Source organism: Thermobia domestica, chromosome 13, assembly GCF_964235325.1.
Source record: "Thermobia domestica chromosome 13, izTheDome1.hap1.1, whole genome shotgun sequence".
Classification (NCBI taxonomy): Eukaryota; Metazoa; Arthropoda; class Insecta; order Zygentoma; family Lepismatidae; genus Thermobia; species Thermobia domestica.
The window spans coordinates 7,426,989-7,441,068 of NC_137466.1; the positions used below are offsets into that span (position 1 = coordinate 7,426,989).

Sequence of the window (14,080 nt, forward strand, 5' to 3'; positions counted from 1 at the left end):
GTCTTGTCTGGAATGTCTCGAAAACAAAAGTCTAAGTTTTAAAATTATTTTTCAAGATCTATTCTCTCAAAAGCAGCTCTCTGCCTTAAAATTAAGGAAATAAATTCAACTCCAAGAATAAACTACTACTCATATATTTTTCAGGTCAATTGACTTATACCTTGTTGCAAGGTTAAATATTTATTTATGAAGTGTGTACAAAATTTGCCAGTGTCTTTTTTGAGAAAATCGTCGAGGAAAAGTCACCTCCAAGAATAAACTACCCCTCGTAAATTTTTCTAAGAAAAATATCTGATACTGCAATATAGGGTTGTTAATTAAATATTGATTAATGAAAAATAAACAAAATTGTTAAAACCATTTTGGAGAAAATAGCTTTTTTTTCGATTTTCGGCTGTTAGTAAATCACACTTATTTTAGGCAGTAGGAAAAAAATTGGAAAATCTCCTGTAGAAATACTGTGTAAACCCTAAGTTTAAAATTTGGTTTAGATACGTTGAACGGTATGGCCTCTAGGCGAGTGCACAGAAAAGTGTACCGAACGGACGAACCGGAAGGACGGGTATCGAAAAATCACATTTTCGGTATGTAGACGCTATGAAGTATGTAAATCTATTGAAATCTGAATTTGATATACTATTTTCACAATCATCATATTTTCTTTTCTCTTTTGTCTCTCGAAAAAGAAAAGCCTGAGTTTACCACAAAAAGCTAGGAAGTTTACCAAAAAATATTCAATTACAGGGCCACCGCACTAAACTTTTTCAATTCAATTTCTTAACTGTGTTAGGCCGCAGTTGTTACTGAAGTGTGTATTTGGATAATACGAATAAAATTATCGTGTTATTCAAATACATCGAATGTCAGATTATCGAATAAAAAACTTCCATTGACTTCATAAATAAATATTCCACAATACAAAACTAAGTCACACTTTGAGCATATTTTCATTAGACATATAGAACAATTAACGCAATAATTGTTTATGAAATATGAAAAAAATCAAATTAGTGATTTTTGAGAAAGTCGTTCAAAAATAACACGTTAGGAGCAACCTACCTCTTGTGAATTGTTTCGAACAATGAGTTAAGATATACTTTTGGTTATTAATGATATATTTATTTGCGAAATTTGAACAAAATCGCCTGTCGTTCGAAAAAATTGTCGGGAAAAGCCTTGACCCCCAAAATAAACTATCCGTCGTAATTGTTTTTCATAGAAATGACTTATACTAAAATATAGGGTTATTAATGAAATACTTATTTATGAATTACCAATAAAATTGTCCGAGTAATTTTTGACAATATCTCTTGAGGATTCTTTCAGGGTAAGCGAGTTATTCAATATTATTAGGTTTTTAATGAAATATTTATTTCTGAGTACGAACAAAGTTGCTTGACTCATTTTTGAGAAAACCATGGAAGGAAAACACCCCCAAGAGTAAACTACCCCTCGCATATTTTTTTCAGGACAAACGAGTTTTGCCATATTGTTAGGTTATTAACGAAATATGTATTTTTGAAATATGAATAAACTCTTTTGAGTCGTTTTTGAGGAAACCACCCAGACAACACACTCCACCAAGAATAAACTACCCCTCGCATTTTTTGACAAACGAGTTATGCCATATTGTTAAGTTATTAATGAAGTATTTATTTATGAAATATGATCGAAAACACTTAAGTCCATTTTGAGAAAATCACTTAGATAAAACTCACCCTTAAGTATAAACTACCCCTTGTAGATTTTTCTCAGATAAATGCCTTATACCACAAAATAGGGTTGCTAATTAAATATTGATTTATAAGAAAAGAAAGAAAACAAGATCGTTAGAGCCAGTTATGAGAAAATATCTTTTGTTCTATTTTCATCGTACAGGAAACTATCCTTGTTTCGGGAGTAGGAGGGAAATAAAAGAAACTATAGGTAATACTATGAAAATCTTAAACTAAAATTTGGTGCAGATAAGTTGAACGGTATGGCCTCTAGACGAGTGCACAGAAAAGTGTAGGGAACGGACGGACGAACCCCAGATAGACATGTATCGAAAAATAACTTTTTCGGTGTTAGGGGCTATAATACATGTAAATTCGTTGAAATCTCAAATTTGATTTTTTTTCGAACTCCATACTTTCTTCTCTCATTTGTCACTTCAAAGTAAAAGGAGTTGAGTTGATTTTAGTTTAGCGTCCCTTTCAGCAGCGAGGCTATATGAGACGTGGACCTACTGATTAACGTGGAATCCGAACCACATGATAAAAGTAAAAGGAACTCAGAACTACAGATAAGAGACGCCTACTTTTACACATAGACATTTATTGATTTAAAACTGTTTTAGTTTGTGTCATTTCACTTCCAATTGAAAGGTTTTACAATGACTAACGGCATACCAATGACGAGACATAATTACATGCCAGATAAAAACTAGATAAGTTTTGATAAAATCTTTCATACGTAGTTCTCAATAATAGACTTGCTGTTCGGGGTAAAGTTCCAAGGTTCAGCATTGACTAGTAGTTTTTGCTATTAATATCCCTTCTAACAATATTGGCAGTGGACAAAAGTTAGCCCGTGTTGAAGCATTTTGCTCCTAATTTAAATATTTTACTTTATTATTTAACGAATATATTGAAAATTGTCAGCAGGCACGTATGCAGTAATTTATTTCGGGAGGGGTCCGACTTCAATATTAGGATAAATTATAATAAAATTTTAAAAAATAATCCCCAAAATTAGGCTAAATTTACAGAAAAGTTGGGATTTCAGAGTTGGGGTCCGGACCCCCTGGACCCACCCCTAAATGTGTCCTTGTTTGACAGTAACGTTTCCTCCTTTTGAAACCCTCAAAAACTTCGGATATATAAAGGAAAACAGTTATTTTCAATAAAATATCACTTCAAGGAGACGCGACAATTTTATTGCACATTGTGGTATCCAACGTTCACAAGGGCAACAATTCCTTCTCTTTGGTCTGCCATTGTGCTCTATCGAAAGGTTACGTTTGTAAAATATTATTCCAACGAACAAGCGAGATTGGCAGATAGGAATACTGAACAGAACTCCACAGAAATGCATGCTGAACTTACGTTTATCGCTACCTTTTGGTGATTTGCCCTCAAGGTCAATCGAGTGGTAATTCAGTTACGTCTCTGTTCTTAAGCCGTGTTCGTATTACTTCGAACAGTTTTGAGAATGAAAAGCATGCTTCGTAACATAACAGACTTCTTTCGCGTAAGAAATCGAAACTCAGTTGGTCAGAGCAACTAGTCTGTACGAATTAGGTTGGTAGTTAGAGCCCAGTACGAGTAAGGGTTTTTATTACTATTGTTTTCATCTTTTTTATGTAAGGAAAATCAAATTGTGACATCGCGATATCAAATATATTTGGTTAGGTAACTTTGTCTTAGCTAAACTTTAAACATCAGTAACCGTCGAAATTATTTCACTAACCGATCAGTCACTGAACATTTCAAACACGTCAAACCAGTGGCATAACATGAAGGTTAACCTCTCCTCCGTAGTCCTTAGTTATGCGTACCACGGACCGGGCGACTTCCCTTGCGCCAGAGAAAGAGGGGCGCCAAAACGAGCCTCAAAAGTAAATTTTATAGCGTGTTTTCAACTGACTTTTTTGGTTTATATTCTTGTAAAGTAGTGGCAATTACCTAACCATGGAAGAGAAGATTTTCATAGTACTAAGGGGGCTATATCAAAAAATGGAGAGATGGCATGTAGAATAAAGAGTGGCGGGGGAGTAAGCATTGTTTGTTTGTTTGCTTGAGTTCAGCGTTCCATGGTTATGCCTTAATGGCTAAAGGAGAAAAAATGAAATCTTTGAGTTTTACGTCCCACGGTTATGCCGGTTAGGCTAAAGGAGACAATGATGATGAGTAATGAATGAAATGGTAGAATGAAGAAAGTGGGAGGAAACGGGAAAACCCACGCACACGGTGTTAGGCCAAAGGAGATGTGGATACTAATTATAGTGGAATCCGAACAACTTTTATCATTCAACAGTAATCCACCGGAAATTGGACCCGGTACCACAGAAGGCAGGCGTGCTAGCCACAAGACCAAACGGGGGGGCGGAGTTCGTATTGTTTATAGCGGGCCATATCCTTTGTGAAGTTTTCCTAGGTAATGAATGTCTTGAAAAATGGGTTTAAAATATTAAAAACACTATGGTAAAATGTAAAATATAGACTAGTACCGGGGGAGGGCGCCAAAAAGTCACTTTGCCCTGGTGAAAATTTGGCCTGGTCCGCCACTGCGTACTTTCTGTATATTTTTTGGCCTTGCAGCTTGTGCGGTCCCCACGCCACAGGGTTGCGGGGGCGGTATTTACGCCAATGCTTCGAACGTAATTCAATAACTGCTTAAGAAATTCTACCATCAGCATGGAAACGGGAATATATATTTTTCTAATAGTCCCATAGAACTTTCATTCAGAACGCCAGATGCAATTAAGTAGGAGGAGGATCTGATGTTTCCTAAGTAAGTTCCTTTCAGAAAGTTTGCTATTTATTTAACGGCGATGTAAATAAACATACCGGATATTCATCGTTATTAACCCGACGCCAAACCATCCTGGACAAATCCTTCTATAACAATGATCGGCAAAAGTTTATTCTGCCTAATTTTATAAGCGACTCAAGGGTGAAACACTTGTTAACGAAAGCAATGCTGTGTATACACTTGCTTGTTTCTGACAAAATATAAAGTGCTCTGTAATCTTTACACACTTTTCCTATTCTTTTTGTCACCCTTGGTTGTGTAGGGCGGCCTCTAACAAATATAGAAGAGGTAATATTACAGTCAAGGGGCGCAATAAATATATTAGGTATTTCTTTTGTTACCTAACCATAACGGCCTAGAGTCGTCTTCGGTAGAATAAAAAATGCTACGTGATATTTCATTCACGAAGGAGGAAAGGATACTCTAAATATATTTCTTATTCATTTTGTCTGCCCTGCTTGTCAGAAATTATATACTTTCTGTTGGTACGGCGCTGAAAAGAGAGGGGGGAAATAAAACGTCGTGCCTCCTCATACATCTTAAATTTTGTTACGTGGTTGCTCAAATTATTACTCAAGAAAGCACTTTAAACTAAGATGTCTAAAGTTACTACATTATGTAAGGGTGGCATATTCAGCAATAATAATAATAATAATAATAATAATAATAATAATAATAATAATAATAATAATAATAATAATAATAATAATAATAATAATAATAATAAATATGAATGTCTTCGGAGAGCCGAAATTATGTGACACGAATTATTACATGTAAAGCTTTAAGATGAGTGGTCATAGGAGAGGAAAAAACAGGATTTTTCTCTGTATGACCTTCTAACGTAAAGATTATGTTCTGAAGGTAAGAAGCATAATCATTCTACAACAGGTTGCTTTTACGTAGAATATCAGTTACTTCAGTTCTACCCCTTCGGGCTACTTACCTCATGTGGTAAATTCAAAACAATTTCAATTTAAGACAAATACATTGTAAAACTTTTCCGTAATTAAATATATATAGGGAAATCTGTTATCAAAGTGTCCAAAAAAGTAGATAGAAGACTATCAAGTGAGAAACATTGTGAAACTTTATAAAAATTCTCCAAATTAGAATTACCATTTACTGGAAAACATTCGTTATGCACCATTGAGCATGTAGTGAGCAGTGAGCACAGGGGAAATAATTACGAAACTGTTTGCAAACAAAAATTAGAAACACTAATGCAAGTGCCACAACATTTTCTCTTTTTTTGGTTGAGTCATGAGTTTTACACATGTTACAATTTGAATCTTTCCCACATAAAAAGTAAAAATAAATAACCATACTAATAAAAATGACAACGGCACTTCGAGGAAGATTCGAACCCACTACCTTCGACATACAGACTAGTTACTTTAGCTGCCTGAGCTAATTGTTTTCTAAAGTGAAATGAACCTGTTCTGCGGTAAAGAGAATTTTCATTACGATTGCGCTAAGAATTCGTCTTTTTCCATAGGTAATTTCCACTATTTGCTCTATCTATACGTTAATACTTAGCATAGATTCATATATTTGGAGTTCGCTGATAATGCATGTAGTAAGACATATTAGAAATGTGTCGTTAAAAGTTTCGTCTGTAGATCTAATCCATATTTCTCTCAATAACATAGATGTCGCTGCTTCGTTTTGAACTGCAGAATTCCCTCGCGTTCTTCAAAATTTCCCACTTTCGCAGAGTTGGTAATTCTCGAGATTTCTGTCGATTTAATGTTTTTTGCTTCTAATTTATTTATTTTAATCTAATATCTAATACAAATATTAAAAACGGGTTTGTTATTAACCTGTCCTGTTGGGTAAACCTTCCGAAATTTAGAACATATAAAGAAAACGGAGATATTTTCAAAAAACTTCAAAATAAAGAGACGCGTCATTTATTTTGCTCATAGTAGTACCTACTTGAAAAAATTTAAAACCTTCTGATTTTGCTAAATCCTTGAATGTATTAAAAGATGCATTTTTATGAAAAAACTAAATATTTTCATTGTCTCACTAAAAAACACTCAATTCCATTCAAAAATCAAAAATTTAAATTTTTCAAAAAATTAAAATTGTCAACCCCGGTGGAAGATGGGATTCTGTGAAGAAATTGAATATAAATAATTTTTGTCCCTAGAAGAAAACATTTCCACCCTATTGCATATCGGGGTTCCATGGTTTGGATTTTTCAAGGCTTTCGAATTTTTGAGCCCCAGGTGGGGGTGGAGGATGGGATTCTACGAGGGGCTTCAGAATGAATGTTTTCTTTGTCTCACTACGTGGAAGCTTTTCCATCTTATTCCAGATGAAAGTTCTAACATTTTAATATTTCGTGATTTTTGAGGATTTCAACCTCCAGTAGAGAGTGGAAGCTGAAACTCCAAAAAAACTTGAAAATAAATATTTTCTTTGTCTCAGCAAAAGAAAACCCATCCACCCCATTCCAAATGAAATCTCCAAAATAAAATATTTCCAAAATTTTGAAACTTTCAAGCCCCAGTAGAGAGTGGTAGATGAAATTTTATGAAAAAATTGAAAATAAGTATTTTTCTTGTCTCACCGAAAGGAAACTTTTCCCGACAATTTCAAATCGAAATTCCAAAATTGCTAAAAATTGGCCTAGCCTAATTCTCGTCTTGTATAGACCACTATAACTAGAAAAGAATGTTCTCTTTGTCACGAACTCAGAGGATAGGAAAGGATTTTTTTTTTTTTAAATACCTTTCTCAAAGGAAGACAGTCTTATCTTTTACCAGTAGCAGAGTATCTTACAAATCCTCCAAGCTGAAAAGGAAAATGAAACTCGGCATATATAGGCTAAGTGTTTGACGTCAAGGAATACGAGATTAACTACTTGAATCCCGTCCTCTGCTTAAATTCAGCGAACGCCACGGTGGTATTTCTTAGCAATTGATGACAAGTAGGTCATTTTTAATCTTTTAGGCTATATAACGGTATACACATGTAGAAGGGTGTGAGAAATACAATTAAAGGAACTCCAAAACCTTAATTTCAAGACTCTTTTTAAAAATTCTTATACACTCGATTATAAATATCTTATTCTATTTGCATAGATGCTGTGAAGACTTACTGGCTTTTGTCTCGGGAGAACAGGACACCGCTGACCAATATGCTTCCTCTGAAGGCAATTTCTCCCAGGCACAACGAAGAAGGAGTGGACGCCCTCAGTCGCAGGGTCTACTCGCCAGTCACATTTCACGACGTAGCACGACGATCGATTGGAAATTCTCCCATCAGGAAAGGTAAAACATTTTGTCTTCATACATTCATCTTCTCTAACCTTCTCTAATTATTATATCTACGCCATCTTTGTTAACCCATTAACTTATAAAGGGAATTATTCTTTCTACTTTCTTTCAAACCAACTAGAATTTTAATGCTTTCATGTTACTGATATTTTTTTGAAATGTATTTCAATATCATTTAGATCAGAAATGTAGAAATTAGCGGCAAACAAACAGACATTGAATAAACTTAGATCTAAATCGTTATAATATTGCTATAGTTTTTGTGCTGTTTACTTGTGTTGATTTTGAAACTTGCTTTTTTAGCTAGGCTTGTGTTATTATACACATCAAGAGCCCTTAACAACTCACATCTAACTGTTTCAGTAGACACTGTAATTGAGTTTATGCAAAACGGCACCAACTAAATTAGATAATCAAAATATGTAAAATAGATAATATTCATGTAGCAATGTTATGATTTGACATACAGTTTTTGCTAAGAATTATCGCACGTGTAATTCCTAAAAACGCAAGATTAATATTGGGAAAATAGGAAATTCAGTGAAATATGATAGAAAGGTAAAATTTCTTGACATGTTATTTTTCATTTGAGAAATATGGTGTAGCTTTCCCAGCTTAAAGGTAACTCATCTAAAAAAGAAAATATTAGTCTTTTACAATAGGTTTTCTGTGTTGTATGAAGCTACTCTTTACATTTCAATATTGCGTTTTGTTATGTGGTCACAAGAAAATTAAAGCACACTACCTCTTCTACCATAATACATAAACTCTTCTAAATTGTCAATTCAAGCGAATGTAAATATTGATCAACTTAAAGAGCTGTTCTTGACAAAGAGTTTGCCTTTCACAATTAAGGCGGATTTTCATGCAAGCGTCCATTGCGTTCTTTGCTTGCGATGTGGCTCAATAGACAATTGAGAAAGTTGTTTAAGTACGGTTTTACATGTAACAGAACTTTCTGTTGGCTACACGTAGAAATCGCAAGCAACGAAGGCAACTGACGCTTGCATGAAAGTCCGCCCTTACAAATAAAGAACTATCTTCGTTCTCACAAGAAACGGACCTGAACGTGTCATCCGGATATCCGAATCAAACTTATGACGGGTGTGACAAACATCTTGGCATTTGAAGGCGGAGCTCCAAGTTCCCTTTAAATGCTGCTAGCAAATGAGAGAGCTGCAGTATTGTCACGTTTATTTTGTATACATTCATCCCCTGCCACCTGATTGCGCTGTAGTTCGGCTGCTTAGCCACGCCCCTTTTTTACTCGGCAACGTCGCTTCAGAGCATGCGTTTTATTCGTTTAGCTGAAATGCCAAGATGTTTGTCACTCTTTAGTTCATTGGATAAACATAACAAAGATGTCTTTTTACTAACAGAGTTAATGGGCCCCAGGGACTTACTCAGTTGTCCATGGCACCTAATTTTTTGTGCATGAACATATCTTTGTTATGTTTATCGAATGGATTAGATTCGTTTCTGATGCCCGGACGACACGTTCATGTCCGTTCCTTGTCAGATATAAGCTTGAAAGAAAAAGATAATGTTAAACTTTAACAGTTATTTATAAACAATCTTAGATCCAATTACCATAAATTAGTATTAAGAAACGCATTCTGGTAGAATTAAAGAATTATGAGAGGAACGCTGGTATAAATATACAATATATATACAGCTCATTGAAAGTAATGCGAAATGGGGTTGTATTTTCTTAGGAGTATTGGAGTATTGGGAATTTTTATTTCTATGTAAATAGTTAAAATATGTTTTGAAATTCTCTTGGAGTATTGGGAATTTTTATTTCTATGTAAATAGTTAAAAATATGTTTTGAAATTCTCAATTGCAGAATATCATCATCATCATCATAGGTATTCTGTCAGTATTGGCAGGTCAATACGAGAACATTTCTAACTTCCTCGTTTTACAACTTTTCAGTATTCCGCATCTTGTTGCCTATTTTTCTTTCGCCTACATTTTTCAGCTGAATATCCACTTCCAGCCAGCACAATGTTATGATCACACAAAATGTCGGGCCCGGGAAGGGTCTTCGCGTTCTCATGCTATTCCATAGCTGTCTTGACTCATAACATAGTATAACTGATATTTTCCGCCATTTATTGGGGATTTCCATGTATATTTTCTTCTCTTGTGCTGATTGAACCAAGTGTTCCCAATTACTAGTGAATTTTGTCTACAGAAATTGACCAGTCCCTATCCTTTTTCATTTCTTTCACCTAAACCGTATTTGCCTGCGACATTTCCTTCTTGATTTTCTCCCACAACTGCACTGAAATCATCCATTACCATTACACATGCACTTCTCTTCTCTCTGTCTATAATTTCTTCTTTTTTCTCATACTTTTCCTCTGCTTCTTCGATTGTATGCGAAGTCGTCGATGCATATGTCTGCATCACTACTAGATCCTTCTTTTTTTTCTTTTAAGTCTTAACATCATAACTCTATCATCAACATATTGCACAATAAAACAACCAAAATATTAATGAAATTGTCTGACTAATGTATAAGAACAACATACAGCTAGTTTAGGTTTACCAATCCACAATCTGGAGTTTAAACACATATTTCATCAAAATATGTCTTACTGACGTTCCAATAATGTTATATAATCTATTTATTCTAAACTTCAAAGTTCGTTTCTGGAACGCATATTCAAATCCCTACAACATACTTACTGGCAACAAAAATCTAAAAGCACACGCTGAATGGTCACATAAGAACGCAAGTAAATTAGTGATATACAGGGTGTTCCAAAATGATCTTTCTAAATTTGATTACGTATAAGTCAGAAACGGGCATAATGTTTACACATACCTAAAGTTTTACTCTTTGTTTAACAGAGTTCAATGTATATGCCTCCTGTAGTATGCAAGGTATATAAGCGATATTCCAGTTCCACCCAGTTCGGCCTTGTACGTTCTCCGTAACGTGTTCAAGTGCTGAGCCGATACGAGCTCGCAGTTCCTGCTGGTCCTGCACTGGGATCTTTTAGACCATATCCTTCACAAAGTTCCAAAGAAAAAGTCTAGTGGGGTGATGTCCAGAAATCTGGGGCCCAGGCAATGAGTTTTCTTCTACCAATCCAACAACCTGAAAATATGTCGTCCAAAGCTCTCCTAATGATCAAAGCCCAGTGAGGAGGGGCATTGTTCTGCAGCAGCAGAATGACAGGTTGCAGGTGTTCGACCTGTGGAAATGGAAACTGTTCCAACATGTCCAGGTAAACAGTCGAGGGATTGACGCCTCTGCGAAGAAAAAAGGTCCCACCAAATTTTCATGAAACACACCACACGACGATTTCCAGGCTTACGCGGGAGTTCTTGTCCGGACAATGTTTTGGTTTACTTTCCAGGACACACAAAAGCACGCTTCGTCCGAAAACTTCACCTTTGAAAATCTGGGTTCTCGTCGATGCAATTCAGCATTTAAATTGGAAACGATGGCCTATCATCAGCTTGAAGCGAATACAGCAGCTGTACCTTATAGGCATGCATCTTCAGTCCGTTGTGTAGCACCCTGTGCACCGTGGTCAATGGTAGCTGCAACTATCGAGACGCTTGACGGACTGATTTAGTTGGACTCCGGAGATATGTCTAGTGCAGCCGTTCCACATCTACTTCATTCGTGATCGGACGTCCAGAACTCATCCTCTTCATGATGACACTGCCGGTTTCTTTGAACCTTGTTTATCATCATCGATGGTTGGACGTAATGAGGCTTTGCGTCTGTAACGCGTCCGGCAGTTTTGTTGGACCTGGGTGGCAGATTTGATCTCTATCAACTATTTCATATACTGTGCCATCTCCTGGAAGGTCATCTCCTGGAACGCCTCATTTATAAGGACAAATACAAAAGAAATTAGAGAAGAAAGATTTATTGGACCTGTTGCTATAGAACAAACCTTTAAGACTGTGTGAACATTAAGTCACAAAGTTTACCTTTCTATCTATCCCCTTTTCTGACTTATACGAGTTCAAAGTGGGAAAGATCATATTGGAACATCCTGTATATAAAACACTTCTATCCAGCACTATTCAAGTGCACCTTAACCAGTTATCATACCTTACCAACAATATACAAGCGAGAATGTACATAGTTCTAAGCCAATCGCGTGGTAGCAATTGATGACTATTACGAAATTTCAATGTGTTGTTTCATGAGATCTTTGTAAATATGAAGTCAAATTCTTGACCAGTCTTCACAATATGTTCAGAATGAACTTTATTGTTACATAAATACTGGCATCATATTGTGGGTTATTTTAATGTTGCAGCAAAACTGTTCGGAGTTAAGGAAAATGCAACCATAACAAAGTCTATCTTCTTGCCTGAAAAACACCCGCAAAACAACCGTGACAAAGGAATAGTTTAAATGGAAAGATTGAAAGAGTACATAAATATAATGATTAGCAGGATCGTGTGAGGTATTACCTTGTAGTGAACAAGGTACATTTTTTAACATGAGTGATAAGCATTTGTAAATAAATATTTGTAGCTCAGACCTCAACGTGCGGTTAACTTTTGCCTTCAGGTACATCTTCATTTTTAGCACGGTAACTATTTCCATTTACTTCTGCGTTCTAAGTACTTTACAGATGAGAAACTCCACACTGTTAGACATGCAATTTTTTCTCACTTAACATACTACTATCTGTTCATCGTTTCAAATGTTCTTGGTACAAGAAATTTTATCGGAATATTAGCGCACTGTATGTCTCTATGTCAAATTATTTTGTATTTTTGACATTTTGCCAATAACTATAATCTCTTGCAGATTCAAGATCAAACTCTGTTGATGGTAATCGGAACATAACCTACTTTACTGGTGGTGCCCCTCAAAACAGACCCAACGAAAGATCAAGGAACAACGTGAGGAGCTACCGATGCGGGCACCAACACCTCCAATCCAGCTGTGTGATCGGGCACCCATTTGGGATCGTAAATTTGGAAACGAGCAAGCCAGAACTGAGGACTACTGCAACAACTCCAAAGAAAATTCTACACCTACTTTTTCGAACGCTTTATCCCCGACAACTAAAGCTGTTGATGCAAGTGACGTCTCTAATTCAACCACCACTACCATCGCGGCAGTTGATGGTGCTGTGTCTCAGTCAAGAACTACAACCACTACTTTGTCGGTGGTCGTGAAGGCAAACAGTGAGCGAAAGCAGAGTACAAATGCGGGACAATGTTGCAGTAACTTTGGAAATAAACGTAAAATTCAAAAAGTACAGAGTCATGCTTGTGAACTAGTGTGATGAATGTTGTCGAATTGTTTTGTTTATAAATGTATAAACTATGTAAAAACGTGTTTACTTTCTCATCCTTTTATATATTATATTATGCACAGAGCTGAGCTTGAACGATTTTTATAGAAGTGATTCTTATACATTTCAAGACAGTCAATATCAATTGACGTGAGAAACAATCATTATGAGTCACTAATATTACGTGAAAATTGTCGCTACTATTGAGCATATCTACAGCCTGCTAAATCATAACATGACAAAGAAATAAATATTGCAAACAAACAAACAAAAAAAAGCTAAGACCAATTTGTTAGCAGACTAAGACAAGTTAAAAAATTTGGACTTTCTTAAATTTTGCTAGAGTTTTTCTTTATGAAAATATACAGGGTGTTACATATATGTGTCAGAATATTTTGGGAACAGATTCATCATATCAAAATAAGAAAAGAAGTTGACAATAAGCATGTGCTCAAAAGTGGATAGTTTCGAAGTTATAGGGTCCCGGGAACTTTAAAAGTTCATAGCTCTACTACTATGGAACCTATCGTAGTCGGGTCAAAATATCATTGAGAAACTGGTATGTGAACTACCCAAATATCCATGTTTAAGAATGCTCCAGTGCTTGCACACCAATTTTTAGAGAGGTAGGTGGAGAGTGATCAAGTACTCCCAAACAGCCTCTCTAAATTGATTGTGCAAATACCGTAGGTTCTGAAAGATGGATATTTGGATAGTTCACATACCAGTCCCTCAGTGATGTCTTGACCTGCCTACGATAGGTTCCATGGTACTTTTCTGTTCAATGTTACCTATTAAATTAATATTCATAGGTATGCTTTGTGTATCACATACTTATACTGAAGTATATCATAGAGATAATAATAATTTATTATTTATTATGTTATACTCACTTGTGTCTAGTATATTTTCGTGGAATATCAGATAATTTTTCGCCAGGGTTGGTAACATTTCAACCTCTAGGGTTGGCGACGCTAGTAGCAGTAGACACA

The 14,080-nt window shown here is 35.6% G+C and overlaps 1 protein-coding gene across 1 annotated transcript in view; it reads left to right on the top strand.

Annotated features, from left to right (window-relative positions):
* The window catches only part of LOC145669110 (uncharacterized), a 60,308-nt gene extending 47,180 nt beyond the window's left edge, over positions 1 to 13,128 (top strand). Inside the window, exons 2-3 of the mRNA XM_081737451.1 lie at positions 7,608 to 7,796; positions 12,596 to 13,128. Coding sequence (XP_081593577.1) covers positions 7,664 to 7,796; positions 12,596 to 12,969 — 507 coding nt within the window. The 5' untranslated portion in view covers positions 7,608 to 7,663 and the 3' untranslated portion in view covers positions 12,970 to 13,128. The remainder of the gene's footprint in view (positions 1 to 7,607; positions 7,797 to 12,595) is intronic.
* Positions 13,129 to 14,080: the final 952 nt, after the last annotated feature.